The 25,793-nt window shown below is 42.5% G+C and overlaps 1 protein-coding gene across 12 annotated transcripts in view; it reads left to right on the top strand.

Annotated features, from left to right (window-relative positions):
- Positions 1–25,793, top strand: part of cacna1g (calcium channel, voltage-dependent, T type, alpha 1G subunit) — a 386,801-nt gene that overhangs the window by 205,496 nt on the left and 155,512 nt on the right. For all 12 annotated transcript variants that reach the window (XM_039787919.1, XM_039787908.1, XM_039787916.1 and 9 more), the window contains exons 7-10: positions 4,799–5,093; positions 7,943–8,035; positions 8,183–9,029; positions 9,764–10,152. In XM_039787919.1, the coding sequence (XP_039643853.1) occupies positions 4,799–5,093; positions 7,943–8,035; positions 8,183–9,029; positions 9,764–10,152 (1,624 nt within the window). The remainder of the gene's footprint in view (positions 1–4,798; positions 5,094–7,942; positions 8,036–8,182; positions 9,030–9,763; positions 10,153–25,793) is intronic.

Raw genomic sequence — 25,793 nt, forward strand, 5'->3', positions numbered from 1 at the left:
CCAGTTGTATTTTCTGCCCACTTGTTTCAGCATCGCATCCATAAAACGTACAAACACAACAACACAATTACTAGGTCTCCATGGCGTCTTTATCGCAGGGGACTTTCAACTATTAACAATGTAATCCTATCTGCGGCGATATTTGACACAGAGAGCTCAGTTGCCCTCTCGCTTGTGTCTATGACTTTAACCCCTTTATAAAAGGGTCTTTTGACAAGGCGGCTGCATTATCAGAAGCTAGAGCAAGCTAGATTTGGACATGAGCGATGGAGAATCGGATCGGGGAGAGATCATTGACTCGTCATTTTCATCTGATGAGGAATCTTCATCTGATGACGAGGAGCGCCCAACTACCCGTATCATCGCAGCAGCCCTCAGACGCTGACGGGACAGGTGCTTAACAGTTACAATCTAGTGATAGACATCCTAGTTAGACGGAACTCGTGTAACAGTAGCAGTTTCTAACGTTAGCTTACTGCACTAGCGTCACTGTGTCCACGTTCGGACACTTTTTGGCTAACGTTCCATCAAAATATCTGTTCAAATACAAATATAAATGATCTAATGTTTTTAGTTAATGTTATGGTGTAAAACTAAAATGTAACTTTTTACCTTTCTAACGGTATATCGTTTTAAGTGTTTAATTTAGCTTTTACTTTACAAGAGCCAGCTAAAGTACGCTATCACCGGTGAATTAGCCGTGCGCTAACCTTGGCCATAACCGGACACCCCTATCGCCTCGCTGTAAACAATGGCCGCTGCTGGTTTTTTGGGGGTGTTAAGTCCCATCAATACTATCAAAACTATTGGATTGCACTTCCATCCTTCACAATAAAATGACATACCTTCAACAACTCTGGTTAATTTCCAGTACAGTAAAAACGTTTTAGAGGGGAAAGATCGTTAACAGAGACTCGCCCGAGCGTTCTTTCTACTTTCCCTCCTCAAAGTCACTTTCATATACTAATCAGACAGGTAAATGTCCATGTGCATATATTAAAATTCATACGTAGATTGTTAGATGGGTATAAATAAATTCTGCTAACATTTGTGGTGATGATCGGAAACGTAAAGTACCGCAAAAAGACCGGAAAGTGCGTCAGGTCGGAAGTGTCCGAATATGGCCAATAGCAGCGAGTGGTGTCCGAACGTGGATACAGTGACGCTAGCTAAACTAGTTATAAATATTTAGGCCTTTAGTGGTCTTTAGTGTTTAGTGCTCAACCATTACGGGACGGAAAAGTCTACAAATGGGTTCACACACTGGGAGAACGCACTCACAGCCGTGTGTGTGTGTGTTAAATCTGCAATGAAAGAGCATAAAAGCTCATAACTGTCTTTTAAATAGTTACTTTGTCAAGTCATACTTATTACAAAAAAAAAAAAAATAAATAAAAATAAATAAAAAGAGATACAAAATGGACAACTTAACTGCTTCAAGAAATGCCCTGTTTGCGAGTATTGACCGTGTTGCGGCATCGGGTAAATTAGTTACTTTTTAGCCTACTTTATGAGAAGAAAAATAAATCACCCCCTCGCAATTTTTACCTGCCCCCTTAGTCATTCTACCCTGGCGTCGGGCCTGATTTAAAACCTGTAGACTTTAGGGCTTCAAGGTTGATCCACCTAAAAATTCCACCTAGTGAATGCCAAAATTCAAAGGCAAAATCACTTCATATTAAAACGTGCAACTTCTGACTGCCTCTCCCTGGCAACAAAAGCATGTTACATTTGAACAGTGATGGCGGAAGGGCAAAGATGGTTCCCTGAGGAGAGACCTGCTATTGTCCTGTATTGTAAAAAAATGTCTGGAAAAACCCTGGTAAATGCTTAAAAATGTCATTTAATTTTTAATGTTGCGGTGAGTGGAAGGTAGGACCCAAACGCAGGTTGAGGCAGGCAGGTAGGCGGGCGATGGTTTGGACTCAGGAATTTATTACAACTAAAAGCGGCAGTACAAAGACTCACGAAATCAAAAACTGACACACACAGGAACAAACACAAGGCACAGGGAAGCAACACAACTCACAGGGGAGAACACAAGACAATCTAACAAGAGACAAAGGGAACACAGAGGCTAAATACATGAGGTAATGAACAAATGAGGGACAGGTGATACAGCAGGTGAAACACATCAGGGCGGGGCAGGACAATCAACAAAGGCGGGAAAACACAGGAAGTAAATCAAAATAAAACAGGAAACCGGAAAAACAGACAGAAAACATGAAATCAACTAAACACCGAAAATTGACACAACACAAGGGAGAAAGAGAACACAGGAATTAACCAGAACCTACACAATTCAGAATAACCAACAAAAACATACATACAACATACAGAAAACCACAATGAAGCAACAGAAATAGCACAAAACACAAGGCAAAATGCTGAAACCATAACATTTAATGCTTCCCAATTCTTGTGCCAAGATATTTTGTAGCTCCTCCTGTTTCCACATTTGCTTTGTGAAATGTACAAGAATGCTCTGGCATTATTGTTATTGATGGTCTTGAAGATATTTTTATTATTTTATACAAAGCTTTTTCAGTATGTCTCAGTTTGTTGTAAGCACCAGATCCAAGGGTACATTTTTCACTTTATTTTAGTAGTTACTTACTTGACTTAAAGCAAGATTATGTAACATGTGAATGAATAAATAACACATTCTTCCTCTTATTAATGAAAAGTTGAATTCCTAAGTAATAGAAAACCATTGCTCATTTGGGCTCGATGTCAAGTTTTTTGACTTTTCTCTACTTGTGCTACTTATCAATCAATCAATCAATCAACATTTATTTATATAGCACTTTACAGCAACCAGAAGGTATCCAAAGTGCTTTACATCAAGAACCATGAATGAAACAGCATAACGTACAATAAAAAGAACAAAAACATAGAAAACTGTAAAATCTGAAAAGGTTACATAGAAACAGGAGGAGTAAAGGGAAATTGTCACAGCACTACTATGTATTAAAAGCCATTCTAAATAAATTGGCTTTGAGTTTGGATCTAAAGATATCTATATATGTAATAGTGCGAATGTCAGGGGGTAACTTGTCGTTATCAAGGAACAGTCAAATGTGCCAAAAGTTGGGTGTGTGTTCCTATGGCAGCCCAGTTTTCATGTTAAATGATGTTTTGACCTATCATTAGGCCCTGCAGCGGGTATCGGGCTGTGCTTTCATTAATCTACTGGGCCCCATGACAGATGACACCATTCTCTAGCCCTGACCTAACTTACCTTTAAGCTGCCTTTAACTCTTACTCTCAGCCAAGCAAAGAGCAGATGTGTAGCAGGCTTGACCCGGCCTTCTATCTACATTGTATCTGCTCAGGTTAAATGACAGTGGATGGCTGGCTTGAATGAATGCCATGGCCCGCTCAGTCGTCCAACCACCATCACATTTAAGAGTTAACCAATAGACAGTAGCATAGGCGGACTGGCAATCTGGCAGTTCTGGCGACAGCCAGAAGGGCCGATGCCCTCTTGGGACGATTTGGGCAGCTGGAAAAAAAGAGAAAAATGCGGCAACACTGGCGTTTTACACTAGTTTGACAAAAATATGCAAGACTGTACTGTACGGCTGCAGCCTGGAGCCTCCCATCTGGTGCAGTCGTGCTTTTACTTTTCATAATAATAATGTATTATGTAACTATGAAAGCCTGTAAGTGTGCCTCATGCTGCTGGTGCCATAATCTCACACCTGCTTTATGCAATTATAAAGCAAATGTCCCTGTCTGAAATTGGGCCATTAAAGGGACGGAATTGACCGGGACGAATTTTTGTCCCAGTCCACCCCTGGACTGGTATGATGGTCCCATTCCACTCACTCACACATATACGTGTACTGTACCAGTAACTTGTAATTGCCACTTGTGGCTGCGGTGGCCACTGTTCCGCAAAAATGACATAGTCTGGAATGAATGACAATTCACGTTTTAGGGTCAGCCGTTTTTTCTATAGTGTCAGACTTGTAATTCAAATTTGTGTAATACATTTTAGGGCATTTATTGTTTCCCGCAATACACTGTAATATCTAGTGAATATCGATGCTCCTTACAATATTAAATCTATACCTAAATGCATTGCGATTTCTGTCACCTAGCAACCAACAAGTGACGTAAATTTGTTAACATTAATACAGCTTGCAAATTAATCCTTTTGTAGGTAAGGGGGTTTAAATTATCTAAATATGTGCATATATATACAGTATATATGCAATGTTGAACGCATTTAACTGTAAGTCGCTTTGGATAAAAGCGTCAGCTAAATTACATGTAATGTAATGTAATATATATATATATATATTACATTACATTCTGGATTGTTGTTTTGGAAGAGTAAGATACCGTGAATATTAGAGGCAAACTCAGCTTCCACTTGCTGCCATAGCAACGGTAGGGGATGTTTAATTTGTGCAACAAGACGTAACTATTGGCGCAGAGAAAATGACCCGTGTAGTGTCCAATAGTGTTTTGTTTTTTTCACTTTGCCGATCAGCATGGAACTCCCCGATATAGTTAGTAGGGAGTAGTGAATGAGTAAATGATTCCGGACATAGCCATAGTCCCACTTTAAGGGACGTGTCTAATTCACTTCCTGTAGGGTCATAGCGGATCATTTTTGTAACCAGAGAGCGCATTATTTAACACATATGCTAGTAATATTTAAAAAGATCAATCTACTTCCATTTCTAATGTTTGAATTGAAACGTTTGGCACATCTCTCACTACATGTATCCACTCTCTACACCAGCGTAGGCTAACCTGCCATATCCTCTCTTTTTCTTGCCAAAAGCCCTCTCTCTGTGGAGCTCGAGAAATACTACCACACTGAAAACGACGACGAGAGCCCCTTCATCTGCTCCAAGCCCCGAGAGAACGGCATGAGGGACTGCGGCTCGGTGCCCAAGGTGTACAAGGAAGGGGGCCTGCAGTGCACCCTGGGCTTGGATTATTACAACAGCACCGACAACAACACCTGCATCAACTGGAACCAGTACTACACCAACTGCTCTGCTGGTCTGGTCAACCCCTTCAAGGGAGCCATCAACTTCGACAACATCTGCTACGCCTGGATTGCCATCTTTCAGGTAAAACGGCTATTCACACCTGCGAGGTGTGGAGGAACAGCTGGCCCATAAAAAATGGAATCCGTTTGTGAGGGATACAATTTTGCAATGAGGCACATACAGTAGGGTCTGGCTGATGTGCAAGCCTGTAATACAAGATGGAGACGAAAGAGGTGGTGTATCGGAGAAATAGGGTTTACGGGATTAGCAGGTCGCCACAGCCACACCACCAGACTGCGGCTTCATTTTTCCACACCATTTGCTTGCTATCTCCACATCATCTGTAAAGCCTTTTGTTGGAGAGTTCATTCCTCCCTGTCTAGCTGAGGGGGGATCATTTTGAAGGATAAAAGCCAGATTGGAGATGCATTCCCCCCAAAGGTCTGGCCGCTGCTCCAGTTTGCCTGCGCGGGGTAAAACACACGAGAGAAATGTTGGAGATTTGTCTTCTGCTGAGTCTTGGTATTTGGATCTGGACTGTGAAATATGCTCTTTTTTAGTTACAATCATTTCTACTTTGGTTTCTTCTTTTGTGAGTGGCCTGATGACTGTTTTCTTTTTAAAATATTTAGGGATGCACCAAAACCATATTTTTGGGGTTCGGCCAAATACCGAATCCACTGGTTAAGATTCTGATGAATCCGAAACCGAATACAGTAAACACATTAATGAAGCAGTGGTGTAGTCTAATGTATTGTTGTGGGTATACTGTACTGTATATGTATGGGATATATATATATATATATATATATATATCAACATGGCATCATGACTTTGCGTAAACATATACACCACTTTCCTAAAGCCAAATGGTGTGTTATCTGTATGCATTTTGAGCTTTCCACGTGTATATCTACGCTGCATACATTGGATGTAAACATACACACCACGTGGCGTCGTCACGTTGCGTCTTATTGCGAGAACGTGGCGTACTATCGCGAGAACGTGGCGTACTATCGCGAGAACGTGCCGTACTATCGCGAGAACGTGCCGTACTATCGCGAGAACAACGTCACACGCTTACGTCCCTTCATACTACTCGCTACGGCAAAAATTCACACGTAATTTGTAGGTCAATGGTGGCCGAACGGCGTTGAAAAACACGCTAAAAAGCGATTATGCATCTTGATAACACGCCAAAATGGCATACAAATTGGCGTGTCATACATGCGCCACTTTATGAGATCAGTCTGATATATATATATATATACACACACTACCAGTCAAAAGTTTGGGGTCACTTAAAAATTTCCATTCCACTCCATTACAGACAGAATACCAGCTGAGATCAGTTGCATTGTTTTTCAGTTTTCAGATTACATTATGTGCTTACATAATTGCAAAAAGGTTCTCGACTGTTGTAGAAAGAAGTGGCTGATCTTTAATGCAGGCACATTCTGTTTACTAATCTGTTAGCCTTTTAAAAGGCTAACTGAGAAAAACATTGGAGAACCCTTTTGCAATTATGTAAGCACATAATGTAATCTGAAAACTGCTGCCCTGGTTAAAAAAAATCAATACAACTGATCTCAGCTGGTATTCTGTCTATAATGGAAATTTCTAAGTGACCCCAAACTTTTGACCGGTAGTGTATATATATGCAAATGGGGGCATATCATAGTGGGGGGACCGGATGTCCTCCCCCAGGGAAATTTTGAGCATCAAAGACTTAATTTCCTGTATTTGGATACACTTTTATGCACCAATTTACGGTGGAAATACCTTTATTAAGCCTATGTGAAGAAGAAAAACACAGATGACGTTTCAAAATATATCAAATTTATAATGGAAAGTATGTTGTTACGTGCCATTGCACATGCTTAAGTGGGTATATGGAAATCCTGGAGCTGTCTTAGTGGGTATACTGTGCATACCTCCGTATCACGTAGACTACACCACTGTACACCACATAAAGTACATGATGTCCACAGCCTCTAAAATAGTTAAATGTAATAACTTAATGTTGAATTCACACGCTCTTTTCACATCGTAGGAAAGCACATCGCTATTGCCAGATGAGTGACAGTTTTGTTTGGCAAATCTTTCGCTAACCTGTGTATGATGAAGGCATGTTGGGTGGGTGAAATTAGGAAGCTAACGTCAGCTAACGTCAGCTAACGAGCAGTAGCCGGCCGTTCGGTCGCTCTGCTCATTTGCCGAGAGAACAGCTGACAGCCAGGGAGAGGCACTGTCTGGTCTGTCTGCATCCCTAAAAATATTATATATACACAGTGTATATATATATATATATATATATATATATATATATATATATATATATATATATATATATATATATATATATACACACTCCCTACCTTTATAACTTATAACTTCCCTACTCTGGTATTTGGATTCACTGGCTTATGAGCCTATCCAGGAGATAAATGTATTGTTTTTATGTGTGTTTTTCTTCTTTGTAATATGGACCATTTTTTACGTGTCTGAAATAAAGCAAATATATATATATATATATATATATATATATATATATATATATATATATATATATATATATATATATATTTGGATATGAGATATGAGAATGGCAAGCTCTCTCTGTATTAAAAGGAATCTAAAGACTTATCTTTTTAATCTACAACAATAATTTTAAGTCATGTTATTGCATATTTTATTAGTGTTAATAATAGATAAGATAAAACTTTATTGTATGTTCACACAGAATTTTTTTCTTTCTTTCGTCTGCTCCAATAATCAACAGATAACATCTGTATGGTCAAACAACAAACATCTGACACCCCTTTCCCCTCACACGCTGCATGCTTGCATGAAAGGTTATGTCAATAAATGAAAGTTTCTTTCCTTTGTCTCTCTCTAATCTTCTCCTTTGTGTGTGTGTTCTTCTTTAGGTGATCACTCTGGAGGGCTGGGTGGACATCATGTACTTTGTGATGGACGCTCACTCCTTCTACAACTTCATCTACTTCATCCTACTCATCATTGTAAGTGCCGCTTCACGGCGCCTCTGGCAGTGTGCATGCGCGCCTGCTGATAATTGACAGATTGGGTCAGTCGCGGGGACGCTTGTGCGAGCATCCGTTGCGAGTGTGTGACTAATAATAATGTCCTCTACCCCTCCTTGTCCTTAGATTGGCTCGTTCTTCATGATCAACCTGTGCCTGGTGGTCATCGCCACTCAGTTCTCCGAGACCAAGCAGAGGGAGAGTCAGCTGATGAAGGAGCAACGGGTGCGCTTCATGTCCAACGCTAGTACCCTGGCCTCCCTCTCCGAGCCGGGCTCCTGCTACGACGAGCTGCTCAAGTACCTGGTTCACATCGTCCGCAAGGGGGCCAGACAAGTGGCCCATGTCTGTAGGTTCCTGGCTCGCCGCGCCGGGCTTAATATCGCCGCCTCGCCCCCCGCAACGGAGCCCCAACGCAGCCAGAGAAGGAGGAGGAAGCCCTCCAGGCAGGGATCTGTGTCGGTTCATCACATGGCACACCATCACCACCACCACCACCACCACCACCACTACCACCTGGGTAATGGCAGCTTGAGGGGAGGAGGGGGCGTCAGGTGTCTGGAGGGTAGGGATGTGGAGGTCGGTGCTCATAACAACAACAGAGGGGCCCTTGTAGCAACCACCGGCGCCGGGCATCTCGCTTTGGCCCCGCCACTTTCAGTGCCGGCAGCCACCTCCGATACAAACCTGGCAACGCTGTCCAATCCTGCCGGAGGAGCTGCCGATTTCTCTTCAGTTTGCAGTGAATTCCACGTCGCGGCTCCCACGTCCAGGGCCATGAAGAGGAACTCTGTACCTTTTGCGGCTCCGGGGCCTAAGAACTACCCCACTCTGCAAGCGCGAGCCCTGGCAGAGTCCAGACGAGGGAGCGCTGCCGCCAGCACTCTGACTAACATCGGCTTCAACCTGAACATCCCACCCGTTCCCCTGGAGAGACGGCCGTCAAGCCTGGCGGACACACACGCTCCCACAGGTAGACGAATCACATCAAACTCACAGGGATGCGGTCACAGATACATTGCGTTGAAAATCATGATCGTAAATGCAATCGAAAACTTGGAAAGTGTTTTGATTTTCTCCATTAGCTGCATTCCTTTTGAAAATAACAAAGAGTATCTCATTCAGTCAGAATCTGTGCTTAATTCCCATATCAATGTTGAAACAAATTAAGTGACACGCCACTGGAAGTGTTCCTTTGTCTGCAATCATCCATTTGGCGGAGTACGGTATTGATTTGTCGTGATTAAGCCTCAAACCAAAACGCTGTCCAGAGTTTGTTTTTTTTTCCGTGAGAGACACAAGTGAGTGCTAATTACAGTCAATAAATGTTAATCCCTCGTGTCCCAGCTCGCAGCCAGCTCCGTCTGGCCAAGTTACTAAAAGGCAGCGGGCTCAGCAAAAGTCAGAGCAGGTCTGTTCAGGTTGTACAGACGGTGGAAACTCTGGCAGCCGGCCAGACAGGCCGCAGCACAGCCTGTCGAGACGAGGCATTACTCATAGCACGAACTGCCCATCACCACCAAACACACACTCCCTGTGACACACACCCAACTGTCCAAAAATGTAGTTGTTTACAACAGATCTCTTTCGTTGGATTTGACAATTTGTCTAAACTATGTCATTTATTGTAATTTATCACAATCGCTCTGATTTTACCGCAGTTGCCTTCTCCTTGCCTCCGTCTGACCTTTCTCACTCGCTCTGCAGCCCAGCTCTCCTGCCAGCTGTCGGCCCGTGACCTCAGCACCACCAGCAGCGCCATGGACACGGCCGCTTTGACCCTGGACCCCGAGAATTGCCCCTACTGCGCCAAGGCCCTGGCCAACGAAGCCGAGGGCAACGAGACCCCCGGAGACTCGGACAGTGAGGGCGCGTACGAGTTCACCCAGGACCTCCGCCACAGGGACAGGAGAGACAGCCGGCAGCCCAAAAAGAAGCAGCGAGGGCTGGGCAAAACGTTTGCGAAGGTGGTCCGCTTCTGGAGGCTGGTGTGCGACACGTTCAGGAAGATCGTGGACAGCAAGTACTTTGGACAAGGGATTATGATCGCCATTCTGATCAACACTCTGAGCATGGGGATCGAGTACCACGAGCAGGTTAGTGTGTTTTCTGTGTGTCTCATTCAGAATGTGTGTGAGTATTTAAATAGAGACAGAACGCATTTAAGTCCCGCGCCCACCGGAGCTAGCGCATAGTGAGGAGATGTTTGCTGTATGTGACAAACAGCCTAAAAAACGCGTGACATCGCTTAGAGCACCTTTTATAAAAAAAAAACAACAGTGAATACAGATGTAAGGTATCGGCAGAGAATGTCGAGACAGCGGGATCCTGACACTAACCCAACGTTATGTCCGACGTCGCGTGTGTTAGCTTGACATATATTTAGCCTAAAACTGACATTTGGATGTTTGACTTGGTAACAAAATGCTTGCCGCAAACGTAACGTCGGACATAACGTTAGCTTAGTGTCAGGATCCCACAGTCTTCTCATTCTCCCTGGCGATTCCTCACGTCTGCATCCACTTTTGTCTTCATAAAAGCTCAGTTTTTCGGGTCGGCATCTTATAAAAACGTATGCCATGGGTTATTTACCCTGTTGGTAGTGAATGTCACCGCACAGCAGCTTCTAAGCATTTTTCTGACAAAACTTTACGAGGACACACCTCCACGCAATGCAAGTCAGTGGAGAGCGCATAGTTGTTTTCCACTCCGGTGGGCGTGGCTTTCAGATTATGACGCGTCGCGCTCTGTCCCTTTGTAGCTGTTTGATGGTGCTCCGTCGAGGTACGGTCGTGCGTAGCAGCGATGAGACCCTAATGAAAGACTGTAGGACGGTATTAGTTTTACTAATAGGTCCTCTGTGTACGCGTGTGTGTCATTCTGTGCGATTGTGTAAGCCACACAGCTCCCACAGGCCCGACTGGAATTCCTGATGTCTCTTTCTGGCCTTGGTTGTTTACACGAGCGTAATTACAGCCATGTGAGAGAGAAAACGGAAGTGTGAGAGAGAGAGAGAGAGAGAGAGAGAGAGAGAGAGAGGGGTGATTTAATGGGTGAGGAAGGCCCCACAACATCTCACATGAGATCTCAATCTGCAGGATTTTTACTCCTGGGTTTCTTTCACTTTGACCCTATGTACACCTGGGGTCCGTTCCAGAAAGCAGGTTTAGTGAAAACTCTGAGTTTCTTAACCCTGTGATGAGGGGAACTCTGGGTATTCGCTTTCAGAAAGGGAGGTTAATTAAACCTGAGAGACGGGGGTAACTCCATTTCAGAAAGAGAGGGAACTTCACCCTCAGAGTCAGTTACTATGGTAACTGAGCCTGTGAACCTAACCTGGTCGGGAGCAGGTTTTCTTCAAGAAACCTTGAGTTTCTCTCAGTCTCCTCCCTCTGACACAGCGCTCTTTCATTTCCTCATTCATTCATTCAGTCTGTATCAGACGCATTTTAGCGCAGTTTTGTCATCTGCGTGAATAAATAAAACAGGGTTGGTTTATTAACCGCGTTAGGCAGACTACAAGACTTTTGTCGACGATCTCGTTGATGAAGAAGCTGTATTACTTCGCAGGGAGTTAAACATACTTCGGGAGATGATATTGAGGCCCGACTATAGATGCATTTTCATTTCCAGATACTAGCCTACCTATTTGAGAGGTTTAATATTATGTTTTATTATGAATTAAACTACCCAACAATAGACAGGCCTACAAGTCCAGCTGAAATGAGTCTAATAGTCTTTAATCGTCTATTAAAGGTGCCGTAGGTAGGATTGCGAAGATCCAGGACTTAGCCCAAAAATTTGAACATCAACAACTTCTCAGTCCCTCCCCCCTTTCTGCTAAAGCCCAAAACGGTCTCCTAAGCCCCTCCCCCCACAAGGGAGAATGAATGTGTGTGCATGAGCTGTGATTGACACACAGTTAGACATCCCCCCCCCCCCCTGGCCCTGATTGGTGCATCTGAACAGGGAGCTGTAGGTGGTGCCAGAGGAGCCAGATTTTTTTTAAATGACCTGCTTCATGTAGTTCTACTGGAACATAAAGTCAGTTTCAGCAAATATGACAGAAAGTTATAGTTTTATAAGTCTTACCTACTTCACCTTTAAACACTTAGTTGACAGAACTTTTTTGTTTCTAGTTTCTAAAATGTGACGATTTTTCTGCATTCTGCACTCTGTCAGACAGAGTTACGACAAGCACAGAGATGAGAAGGGTATGTATGGACTTATCTAACTCTGGGGGATACGGTGAATAAGCCAAAGTCCCAGTAAGTCGGCGTGTTCCTTTAAGAAGCAGAGTATGAGGGCGTGCCATGCTAGCAGCTAGCCGAGCATTATAACGTGTGTTACAAAGTGACGCACGTTTGTCTCTGAAGTAAAGGCTGGACTACAATAGAGCTGTTTGGAGCAGTTTGGGAACAGAGTTTTCTGTTGGAGATGGTAAATCCCTTTGGGGTGGACTTTGGCCTTTTTCACTTTGTAAACCTATAACATGCACAAAAAGATACATAACACAATAAAGGAAATGTAATAAAACCTGTTTGAATGAAGTGGTGAACCTGAAGATACCGGACAGAGCTTGACCTCGAGATGTTGAATTCGTTGAGTAGATTGTTAAAGCTTGCAAAGATATTATCAATGTAAAAATGTATTGCACTTTGCAAGGCCCGTGCTCTCCAATCGTTTAAAGATGCAATCTAATTCAGCGGCTGGAAAAATGTGATGGACAAACAACGGCTTAACAATCAAAAGTCGGCCAAATGGAATGCTTTTCCAAATTATGTCCAAATCTTGAGTGTAGAGCTTATTACTGGGCTGGAGGTGAACTGTGGCAGGGAGAGAAGAAGCCGTGCAGTGCGGAGAAAGATGCTGACGTTCAGAATTTAGCCTCAGCAACACACCAATCTGGTTCTGGGGTCTGAAACCCGTAGACAATTTTGAGTAAGTTTGCTGCCCAGTATGCACTGAGCTTGGGAGGGCAAGCCCAAGGTCTCTCAAGAAGTTTATTTTCCCTTTTCTTCCACTACTCTCTTTCTCCTCATTCTCTTTTCACTTTTGCCTCTTTTGTCATATACCCTCCGTCCTCCCATTCTTGTCTCACTCCTCTTAAGTCTTTTCTCCTCTCTTACTGTGAAGTGCTCTTTCCTAGTTTGGGTAACATGGATCCCTCTAGTCTCCAGACAGACTGCTGAAAAATTCATTGAGACGCTTCATTGATTGCAAACCCATCGACATCCAATAGACACAAGGATCACTAAGTCTAAGTTTGGCTCTGTAACTGTCCACATGGAGAAGAGGCTGGGTTTGAATTTCCATACATCCTCCATCCAAGTTTTCTGCTGGAGTTTTGCAGTGTGTTTACCCCGTGCAACTGTCACCTCAGGAATTAGACTTACCTACTGTGTTCAGTGCTACACATGTTTAAAATCCTCTTTCATCTGCACCCGGCTGATAAACTCAGTATTAGGCAACATTATTTCATGTTTTATAGCTTTTTTTAATTTATTTAATGGGGCACAGTTCAAACCATGTTTCCAAAGCAAAGAAGGGATAACCTTGACCACATGTTGAGGGCGGTCTGCCCAAAGTGCATTAATGCCGCCATACGGGATGGATGGCAGAGATATTTACGACTTGTAAAAGTAGAGTGTACAATTTCTGTAATGTACATATGCAGCAAGTTTGCCATCAAAGGCTAACGGTACGTGTCCACAGGCAGCGTCATTTCCATGCTTCCCATTCATGTCTATGTAAGTAGCCAGGCAATGCATTTCGGTAGTTTTGAGGTGACTTTCGAGAGAGGGGGCGTCGAGTTGCCCGACCCTGATTTGCATAAAGATGAGGTCCAGGCTATTTAATGCAAATCAGGGGCATCCAGCTTGACTCGCCTCTCGAACCTCGCAGTAATCTTTTAAACTGACTGTTGTCTATCTAAAATTAGAGGACAGATTCAGCATCTGCATAGCTTATTTAAAAGTTTAAAAATAAGCGAAAGTTTCCAAAACTATTTTTGGTCCGTTTTGAAAAGCCCACGAGTAAAAGCATTCGTCCAATCAGGTGCAGCCATCACGGTTTTCGATGGGTGTAGCCTGCTTTCTTTGGTTCTCAGTGGTCATTGAAGAGAAATTGCTGATACTGCTATTGGCAAGTAGCCTAGAAATCTAGACGGGTAACACTTTACAATAAGGTACACAACAAAATAGGTAATTAATGATTAGTTACTGTTTTTGAAAGGATAGTTACCCTTCTTCAGAAGGGTAACGAAAGGATAGTTACCCTTCTTCAGAAGGGTAACGAATGGTTAGTTACCCTTTTTCAAAAAGGTAGTTACCCTTTTTCAGAAGGGTAGTTACCCTTTTTGAGAAGGGTAGTTACCTTTTTTGAAAAGGGTAGTTACCCTTTTTCAGAAGGGTAAGGAATGGTTAGTTACCCTTTTTCAAAAGGGTAGTTAGCCTTTTTCAGAAGGGTAACGAATGGTTAGTAACTACCCTTTTGAAAAAGGGTAACTAACCATTCGTTACCCTTCTGAAAAAGGGTAACTACCCTTTTCAAAAAGGGTAACTATCCTTCTGAAAAAGGGTAACTACCCTTCTGAAAATGGGTAACTAGCCTTTTCAAAAAGGGTAACTATCCTTCTCAAAAAGGGTAACTAACCATTCGTTACCCTTCTGAAAAAGGGTAACTACCCTTTCAAAAAGAGTAACTAATCATTAACTACCTATTTTTTTGTGTACCTTATTGTAAAGTGTTACCTCTAGACGCACCCTAGCGACAGCAAATGTAATTTGCAGCCAGGGTCGTCTAGCAACTCTCTGTTGGCTTGCGAGCTGGAAAAACCAAACTCTATTCAGGCCAATCACATCGTGTATAGAGTCGGTTGGTGGGCCCAACATAAGGATGGCAGAGTTGCGACGGTTCCGCGTGAATTCCCTGCTACTTGAAAACAAAGAAGATGGCTGCTGCTGCAGCTTGCGAACAGCAATCTCTCGAATCAGCTTTGGCCGCGACTCTGGAAGACTTGGAGTTAAGCTTTTCTTTGAGAAAAGAACAAAGAACGGCACTGAAGTCATTCTTAAAAAAAGGAAGATGTGTTCGGAGTTTTGCCGACCGGATACGGCAAAAGTTTAATCTATCAACTAGCTCCGCTACCTTCTTCGTTGTTCTGCCTGGTTGTAGCGCTATCCTATTACGTGCAGAGGGAATTTGAAAGACAACCGTTTATCCCGTCCCTCGGATTGAGCCCTGCCAATGGTGAGATCCCAGACCCAACATCTTGATGTGGGTCTGGCTAAAGCTGCTTACACATATAGCCGACGGCCTACCGTTGACAGAAAAGCCAGAAATTATCAGTCTCCCCGTGTTGGTCCAAAAAGTGCCACAGAACACACCAAAAAGACGAGACGAGACGAGACGTAATACATCTCTATAACAGCAGGCTGCGCTAATCTGTATTGTTGCTCAGGAAATTGGATTGACGAACGCATCACATGGGTTTGTTTTCTCCGGAAATTCAAAGCCAGACATGGCGGCCGTTCAGAACATGTTTCTGAGAACATTTTAAGCAAGAAATAGGCCATGCAGTTGCTGAATCTGTCTTCATTTCAGCTAAACAAAGGTCAGTTTAAAAGATTTTCGTCAGATTTTGAGAGACTCTAGTCACATTCCGCTCCCCATTTCCGGGTGAGTCCTGACTGCCCTGCCGGCAACTGAACATGTCAGGTCAGCCAAAATGAATGCCAACAGCCCCCCAGACTGACGACGGCACGGGACACACCGAACAGATTCGGGTCACTGATCTCGCCAGACTGTCTAACGGCCGATAATCGGCTAAGTGTGTCCCGGCTATAAGTGACAAGCCCAGAAGCGTCCAATCTTGAATCTTGGGAAGCAGGGCGATCTCCCCTCCTTCCAAAAACCCCCCTGTGGACACGTATCTTAGTAGCTAATACAACATTTCCTCCAGCTGCTTTCTCGACACTGAAAGCCTTCCGGCAATTCAGGAGGATTAATCCTTTCTAAAGCCAAAACCCCTTTAAGTTTCTTCATTGCTGCACAAATCAAGTACAAAACATTGATTTCAACCGTCTCTGTTCTACACCTAAATTTAGTGATACTGAAATGCCAAAGGGAAATCTGCTAAGATCCAATATCCAATGATGTTGTACCAAACGTTGTGCAGTGTGTGAAGTATTCAAGGCAATCAGGTGGTCCCATATTAGCACACAAATGTTCATCCTATTTGCCTATACATGCAAAAAGAAGATACATTTGCTAAATGGAAAGGTTTTCATCTTCTGTCCAGAATCCTGCACATTTCCAGTTTTGCAAACCCGCCTCACACCTGCGAAGCTCAGCACATCTTTGTTTCTGTTCGAAGAAGAAGAACATCAGACATATTATGTAGGAGGAGAGAAGAAGCAGGACCGCAGAATTGTATTTCATATTATATATATATATAATTTTACATTAACTGTATAGTTTGCACAAATGCAACCGGTGCCTGTATCCATGCCAGCAGCTGCTGTAGCACCAATGGACCTTTTTCACAGCAGACATTTTGACTTGTCATAGTAGGAAAACCACAGCTGAAATTATTATTATTATTATTATTATTATTATTATTATTATTATTATTATTATTATTATTATTAACAATAATATACTATATGGCAACATCAGCTGCCTGTTCAGTGCCCTCACCTTTAGATGTCTAACCAAGAATTAAATACGTAGAAAATAATCACAGTATTAAGTGAGATCGCTGCAGTCGGCAGCGGTGAAACAAGCTACGATGTAAGTTAATAGGGCAATTGTCCAGCTTGTATTTACCTTCACAAAAGTGCTCATTTTGCCACTGACAGGCTCAGGTTAATATTCTAAGTGTTTCGCCGCTGTCGACTGCAACGATCTTCCTTAATACTGGACTAATTTCAAAGATTGTTGTTCCCATCAGTCAGCTAGATACAAAAACATAGGAAAATAGGTGGAAAAAAACAATAGTTACCCTTTAAGCAATTGTGTTTCAGCTCTGTTGAATGGCAGCTTTTCGATCAAGTTAACCCGTTTTCCAGCCCGCCCTCCTGTTCTGTAAATGGATGACACACAGATCACACACACACACAATGGATCTGGTATTATGTATCATTCAGCTGAAAATAAGGTTTTGGAGTTCTGACTGTGTCTTAAAGAGAATTTGACAAGATTAACCATCCACCCCGATGAGTAATTGATGGCAAGAGAAAGATGGGGAACATACAATAACACACACAAAGTGATTCAAACTTCAGGCGATATTTAAAAGCTTAATCAATGTCACTGCTGGCAATAATTACACATGTGCTTATTAATCATGAATTATGCTGAATATGGATGGGTGTAACTGACAGAAGAGTTGTCAATTTGTCACGAAGTTAGAGTTTCTGCAGCTGTGCGTGCTTGAATATGTTTATGGATTCCATTAAACAGTAATCTCCACTGCAGTTGATTTTTGGCAAAAATCATCCTGGTTCATTTTAGACTATTTATATTTCAGAGCATTTAGTAGCTAAAGAGAGTGAATGTTGGACTTACACTTACACCGGGTGGACAGAAACATGACCCCAAATGAATTCTAATGCTATGCTCTTTAAGTTTAGTTGAGTTGTTAAGATAACTGGGAGCTACCCCACAGTATGTTTAGGTGTTTCAGTATTTCTCACTATAATGCTTTGTGTATTAATCCGTGAGGCTTTATGAAGATGTTGAATGTGTGCTACAAGAAACCATTGGCAGAAATGTGTATCGCATCATCAAGTGCCAATTTAGTTAAAGGGTAACTACCGTTTTTTTCAACCTGGACCCTATTTTCCTATGTATTTGTGTCTAAGTGACTGATGGGAACAACAATCTTTGACATTGGTCTAGTATTAAGCGAGATCGCTGCAGTCGACAGCGGCGAAACAAGCTACAATTTAAGTTAGTAGGGCAATTGTCCAGCTCGTATTTACCTTCACAAAAGTGCTCGTTTTGCCACTGACTGGCTCAGATTAATATTCTAAGTGTCTGACATTATATAAATGACTTCTAAGGAGGTCGACCTTTCTGTTGAAGAGTAAGATCCTTTTTTTAAACATGAAAACGTCCGCGAAATTGCGTTCACTAAACCCGCCAGACTTTAGCATTGTAAAATACACTTCATTCAAAGTCGACAGAAACAAAATAAAACTACGAACCGCCATTCTGGGTCGTCTTTCCACTTTTCCAACCATCACAACTCTAGTTTTGGTTGAAATAAACACATACGATAGTTTAGCAATTTAAATGGAGTCTGGTGGGTTTAGCGCTAGCGACTTCAGAGCTATTTCTGGTTAAACAGAAAGGTCTCAAAGAGGTTTTAAAGGTCTATCTCTGAAGGCATCCTTTCCATAATGTTGTCAGACACTTAGAATATTAACCTGAGCCTGAGCACTTTTGTGAAGGTAAATACAAGCTGGACAATTGCCCTATTAATTTAAATTGTAGCTTGTTTCTCTGCTGCCGACTGCAGCGATCTCACTTAATACTGGACCAATGTCAAAGATTGTTGTTCCCATCAGTCACTTAGACACAAACACATAGGAAAATAGGGTTCCAGGTTGAAAAATATTGTAGTTACCCTTTAAGGTAAACGTTAGAGGGTTAGGGGTAAATGTTATTCCTATAGTCTAAGACGGTAAAAAAAATATTTGTAAAGATGAAAAACTCTCTACCAAATCCAAAAACTAGAGTGCTGAAATCTAAATTTGTGATGTCATCAAGTACAATGTGTTGAACTGCTCCATAGACAATGTATTGGGAAATATGTTATAGATGAAACTGAGAACACACTGAGGGAATGTTCTGAATATATGGGTACACTTTTTGTTTCAGAACTGAGAATGCTACAATGGAAATACATCTCATTTAGGTGTAATAAAGAAAAGAAACATTCTGTGGGTCCACAAAATCAATTCAATCTCCTATTCATTGTCTGTGGAGCAGCCCCGGACTTTAGACTTACTTCTCTGGTTCCTGGCTTTGAGAGCGAGTAGGTAACTTTCCTAGGCCATGGAAATAATGTTCCCCTTTAAGTTTTTATCATTATTATCATTATTTATTTAGCACGTATCATCTTACAGAATATATGCTTGTTATTGGGATCAAAGAGCAGCTTTAATACTTATCCCTGGCTCATTGAGCTTCAAATTCTCCTCTCAGAGTATTAAATATGGACTCTTTCGCTCAAGACTCCTAACTCTGGGCCTGGCACACTAGATGAGACTCTGTAACACACACACACGCACACACACACACACACACACACACACACACACACACACACACACACACACACACACAGTCACTCTCACATACATGTGTGCACTGCTGTGACCTGACACCTGAGATATAAACCGGCCTCTTGAGTAGACGGACCATAACGGACACTCTACATCCACACACGTGTCCTTCAAACACAGACATGTTGTTACCCTGCAACCCATCAGCGTGTATGGAGCTACAGGGCCTGAACCCTCACTGTCTAAGACACATAACAGAGACGCCCTGTCTGCTTCCTATCTCTTACACGCACACAAATACGTACGCGCAAACTCTGCTGCTTGGCAAAGGGCACAGGCATGCTCTCGCTTCGAGGGCAGCAGAAGGAGGCAAGTGCAGCGAATGTAAAATGTGCGCGCGACACAGAGATGGAAGGATAAAAAGGTGATTAAATAGAGTGTTGGATGGAGACCACAGAGTAGAAGGACTTGGAGGGGAAAAGGATAGAGAGGGTGATGTGTGGAAGAGATGAGGCAGACGGGTTGGACGAGTAAGGAGAGGGTGTCTGCTTTATCTCCGCACAGTTTAAGAGCGTTACCATTTATGGTGGACCTGATGGAATAGTTGTGTGTGTGCCAACTATGTGACACGGCACCAAAGTCTATCTATTTACTTGGGAAGGTCAACCTCTCTCTCACTTTACCTAAGAAATTTCCCCCGTCTGTATGGCCACCCCGTCCCTGTCTTCCCCACATCCTTTTTTCTGAAGCTCTCCTGTCAGTCTTTCCACCCCCCTCCATGAACGCCGGTGATGCCAAAATAGCTCGAGGAGAAGTTAAGAGGTAAAGAAATGACAGGGGGTGTCAAGGGAGACACGGCAAAATGCATGGTTCCTGTTTTTGGAAATTGTTGTTGCTGTTATAGTGGAAGCCTTTTAGCACTGCCATGAATATTGATTCAGCATGTAGCTGTTACAGAATAAAGTGATCTGAAGTCACTTTTGGGTCACTTGGTCTACATTTCCCACAGGCGACGTTTTGACTTGATTAACCTTAAAAGCTATTCCCCTAAAAAAGAAAGTTGCTGCTCAACAGTGATACATCTTGATGTTTGTACAGTATGTGTGTATTCAATACTTAATTTGCTTTATGAGGATAGGAAGGGAAGGTTCACTTTGAAAAGGGCAAGTTTTAGGGTTAAAAGCTTAAAGGTCCCATGACATGGTGCTCTTTGGATGGTTTTATATAGACCTTAGTGGTCCCCTAATACTGTATCTGAAGTCTCTTTTATATAGACCTTAGTGGTCCCCTAATACTGTATCTGAAGTCTCTTTTATATAGACCTTAGTGGTCCCCTAATACTGTATCTGAGGTCTATTTTATATAGGCCTTAGTGGTCCCCTAATACTGTATCTGAAGTCTCTTTTATATAGACCTTAGTGGTCCCCTAATACTGTATCTAAAGTCTCTTTCCCGAAATTCAGCCTTGGTGCAGAATTACAGCCACTAGAGCCAGTCCCACAATGAGCTTTCCTTAGTATGTGCCATTTCTGTGTCTGTAGCTATTGAGGAGGAGAGAGGGGGGGCAAGGTGGAGGGTGGGGGTGTGGCCTTGACCAGCTGCCACTTTGCTCGTTTGAAAGCCATGATGTCTCTCTCTCATGGGTGGGCCAAATTCTCTGGGCGGGCAAAGCAGAGAAAGGGGAGGTAACCTTGCTCCTTATGACCTCATAAGGAGAAGATTCCAGATCGGCCCATCTGAGCTTTCATTTTCTCAAAGGCAGAGCAGGATACCCAGGGCTCGGTTTACACCTATCACCATTTCTAGCCACTGGGGGACCATAGGCAGGCTGGGGGAACTCACATTAATGTTAAAAAAACCTCATAAAGTGAAATTTTCATGCCATGGGACCTTTAAGATTGATGTTACGGGTCGAGTTACACACATCCAAAGTGCAAATACTTGCAGCTAAAACACAAAAAAACTATTTGAAAAGAAATAGCATACAGCTTTACTTTGTTAAACTCGATCGCTTTGACTTGCTTTATTACTCCCAACAAGAACAGAACCATGAACAATTTTTTTTGTTCTGTTTCCTTGCAGTAATGCAATTAGCCAAGCATGCCCGACCTTAAAACTAGCGTGCTAACATAATGTGCTTATAAACACAAATCTACTTTACATAAAACACAAAGTACAGCCAGGGCTGCGCTTTGTCACCAATTCTGTTTGTTATATTTATGGACAGGATATCGAGGCGTAGTCAGTTCAATGGGCTTGGGGTTCTCATCGCTCAAAATGAAATAGCACAACTTGGTTTCAACATAAAACACAGCGCTTTCAAGCAGGAGAGCAGAGTTTACTTTGCGGCAAAAACTAAATACTTTCGCTCTAACCCTAACCCTAATGCTTGTCTGTTCCTCGGAAGTGTTTTAACCACAATCGTTTTTCCTAAATTTAACTAGTCGTTTTGGTGCTGTCAACGCGGCATGGCGCTCACTTTTTCTGGCTAAACTCCACTCCCACGGCCCCTGAAAGGACAGTCGTCTGGCGGTGCCTGTCCCCGGCTCACAGTCACCTATTGGAGGCTAAACAACTGCCGCTGGTAGCTGGCGTCCCGGAGCTCTGTAGCGGCTAAATCCAACCAGCAACTGCCGCTCTGACTTTTTTATCGTTTCTATGGCACTTAGTGTTCACGTTACAGCGCTTGAGGTCATTATGGTTTGATTATATGTTGCTACGAATGGGAATGTCTGTTCTTATTCCTGAATTTTGGCCCCCTTCAAATTGAAAGCAGCCTGACATTTAAATGTGTGAGGTAGGATTAGGTTCAGTTATTATAAGGACTAACATTAACATTAGGTAAGGTTGTGGCTTGTTTTATTTCCAAAGGTTATGGAACGTACAGTAGTCAGTGTGTTTCAAGGCCTCTTGATGCATTCTCATGCTTTATGATGCACACACACACACACACACATTAGCTTTTGCCCTTGCCAAACCCAGCGAGACAGTGGAAAGACCCTTTGGTTGTGCTTCTCGCTCCAACCAGAGACAACATTTATTCAGCTTTTATCCTGCCCTGCCGGAGGAATGCAGAGTTGGCATCTGAAGGCACTGGCCTCCCTCCAAGACAGGGCTAAGAAAAGTGTTTTTCTAATTTGTACAATGGTGAGATGTTGACGGCAAAACAACAGCTCCTAATCCTGGTTTATGGAGGGAAGGCTTTTCTAGCCCTTTAGGCCATGAAATCAAAAAAAGAGAGAATCAATGAAGTGATCAAATGATGGATTCAGTTATTTCCTGGTTCAGTGAGATGTCAAATAACATGTGGCCTGTATTAAGCAAGTTCACTCTTGCCCTTGTCCCATCAAGTTCTGGTTTTAGCTTTTTGTAAGGTGGTTAATATTGTAAAAATGTCATTTAAAACAGAGAAGAGTATGTTTGCAACAACAATGTATAGACTGAACAACCTACAGTTGATTTGGAAGGTGTTGAAAATGGCAGAATTTAAAAAAAGAAAATCTGTGTGGACAAGCTAAAACTATTTTGTCACTGACACTGGCAGTTCTATATGAAAGTAAGTTATAGGGTATATCATAGGATTTTTTATATATATGTATATATACTTTGTTTCTACAAGTTTACAAGTGTACACGTTTTCTTAACCTTGAGCAAAAGTTTATTAAACACCTAGCTTCTGCAACCTTTGTAGCAGTATATGGTCAACCATGTCAAATGCTTAGGGAAGACCACAGTCACTTTCCTTATTGTTATTATCCCTGTGTAGTTTGTCTATGAAATAAGTTAAGGAGTGGATGCAGCCTTTTTGATCATTCATTCACCTGAGACAAATCACTATTATTGAATTACAACCAGTCACACATAAGGGTGAGTGTACTGGTCTCCATTTCATGCTTGAAATGTACTCTTCTGTAGCACGCCTAAGCTCACCACTTGAACAAACTAGAACACAAAACCACAACACCACACACACACACACACACACACACACACCAGACATGGTGCTGCATCATTTAGAGTCTGGGGCGTCCCCCTGTTTGGATTAGATCACATCCACATTAGGTGACATTACATTCGCACTATTCCTCATCTAACACACTTTCCCACCTAATGCTGCTGCAGCCTCATTACCCAGGACACACAGCCACCGAAAGAAACAATTAGAAAAGCGAGAGCGTCTTTCTCACTTACACACTCGCACCGAGGACACATTCATCTCCCTGTAGGAGGTAGTACGCACACCTCAGTGGCCATTTGTCAATTAAGAAATTTCTCCTGCTTGATAAGCTAAAAGCATGTGAGCCTTAACTATTATGCGTGTGTGGTTCTGGGTGTATTTTTCTACCTCCATGTCTTTTGTGTGTTCCAATGTGCGTTTCTACGTGCGAGAAAGGCTTTTATGGTCTCATTCTCTTGCAGTAATCTTGCATGATGTCTGAGGAATGTCTAATATACAAGCTGGAACAATAGCAGAGCAGAAACAGTGGGGGGAAAATAATGATCTGAACCTCAAGGCCAGATGTCTGCAGTCCAAGTCTCACCTCATAAAAACTGTACTTCTTGTTCTGGCTTATCAATCGCATCTATTATAAAGCTGTGTATGTAAGTGTGAGGCTGTGCAGGGCTTTGTGCATACCGTCTGTGTGTGACCTGGATGTGTAAGTGGTTAGTTGTGTGACTTTGGGGTACACCTCTGTGCATTTGTAGTATGGAGAGGCGATGTCCCTCCCTTTCCGGTGACCCCCAATGGGACCTATAATATAAATAGGCTGTGTATGGCAATGAATGGGGAGAGACAAATCACTTTTGAGTTTTTTTTCTCCTCAGAATTCTGGCTTTAAACTCAGAATTCCAAAACAATTTTTTCTGCATGTGGCCCTAATCCTCTTCCGTAGAATTGAGCCATGGATTACACATGTGAAGATTGTCAATTGAACAGATCATTTTGCAAGTGAAGAAAGTCACAGTTTGTTTGTATGTTTGTTGTAGCTAGTACGTAGTAGTAGTTAGTTTTCTTTAAAACTGCTCAGTGAACTACATATCCCGTCCATTCACATCTCCTTGCTTGCTGCTCGGCTTGCTGACTAGCTAGCTAGCTTAGCTAACGTTATGTGTTTTATCCAGCGTTTTTATCAGTTGAGAAGCGAAAGAACGAGCAAGATCCATTGCTTGTGTGTGTAACGTTACATCCCGGTACGAAACACACATCCTAGCCCATTGGACCTTCGGGTGACTAATCTTTCTAATTACGTATTTTGACGGTCTTAAAGGTCCCATGACATGGTGCTCTTTGGATACTTTTATATAGACCTTACTGGTCCCCTAATACTGTATCTGAAGTCTCTTTTATATAGACCTTAGTGGTCCCCTAATACTGTATCTGAAGTCTCTTTCCCGAAATTCAGCCTTGGTGCAGAATTACAGACACTAGAGCCAGTCCCACAATGAGCTTTCTTTAGTATGTGCCATTTCTGTGTTGTACTGTAGCTTGAGCGGAAGTGTGGTCTTGACCCTCTCATACGCTCGTTTGAAAGCCATGATGTCTCTCTCTCATGGGTGGGCCAAATTCTCTGGGCGGGCAAAGCAGAGAAAGGGGAGGTAACCTTGCTCCTTATGACCTCATAAGGAGAAGATTCCAGATCGGCCCATCTGAGCTTTCATTTTCTCAAAGGCAGAGCAGGATACCCAGGGCTCGGTTTACACCTATCACCATTTCTAGCCACTGGGGGACCATAGGCAGGCTGGGGGAACGCATATTAATGTTAAAAAAACCTCATAAAGTGAAATTGTCATGCTATGGGACCTTTAAACTTAAGACCTTTAACAGTTTTATGACTAACTGTGACGTTCTTCACTTGCGAAAATGATCTTTTAAGTTGATATATATATGTAATCACATGTAATTCATGGCTAAATTCAAACAATTATTCAATCCAAAAAGTATTTAGCTCTCTTCATTCACTACCAAATATATTTTTTCCCGAATTAAGGTCCCATCGTTGTCCACCGGAAGGGGAGGTACTTTTCCTCTCTGTTACACTAGTCTGAACATGAGTGTGTGTGTTTGTACATAGCTGTGTGTGCGGGCATTCATCTGAAAGAACACAAACATCCAAGTGCCCCAGCATTTGTTTACCCTTTGAATTATTTTTTAATCGTACGACGCGTGCATGTGCGTATAAAGGATTTGCCGCCGCGCTTGTCGTTGTACAAAAGAATGGACACAATACAGCAGATGGATCACACAAATAGATGCGTCTGTGTCTGTCTCTGTGAACCCAGAGACAGACACAAGGGACAGACGATGACAAAGAGGTGAGATGAAACGGAGAAAAGCTTGTTTTTCAGGAAGCAGGCTGTGGTTTTAACAAGAAGGCAGGAGGGGAAAGATATAAAGAAAAGATACATATTTGGTACACTGTCCATTTAACATTGCACATGTA

Source organism: Perca fluviatilis, chromosome 21 (assembly GCF_010015445.1).
Source record: "Perca fluviatilis chromosome 21, GENO_Pfluv_1.0, whole genome shotgun sequence".
NCBI classification, from domain to species: Eukaryota; Metazoa; Chordata; class Actinopteri; order Perciformes; family Percidae; genus Perca; species Perca fluviatilis.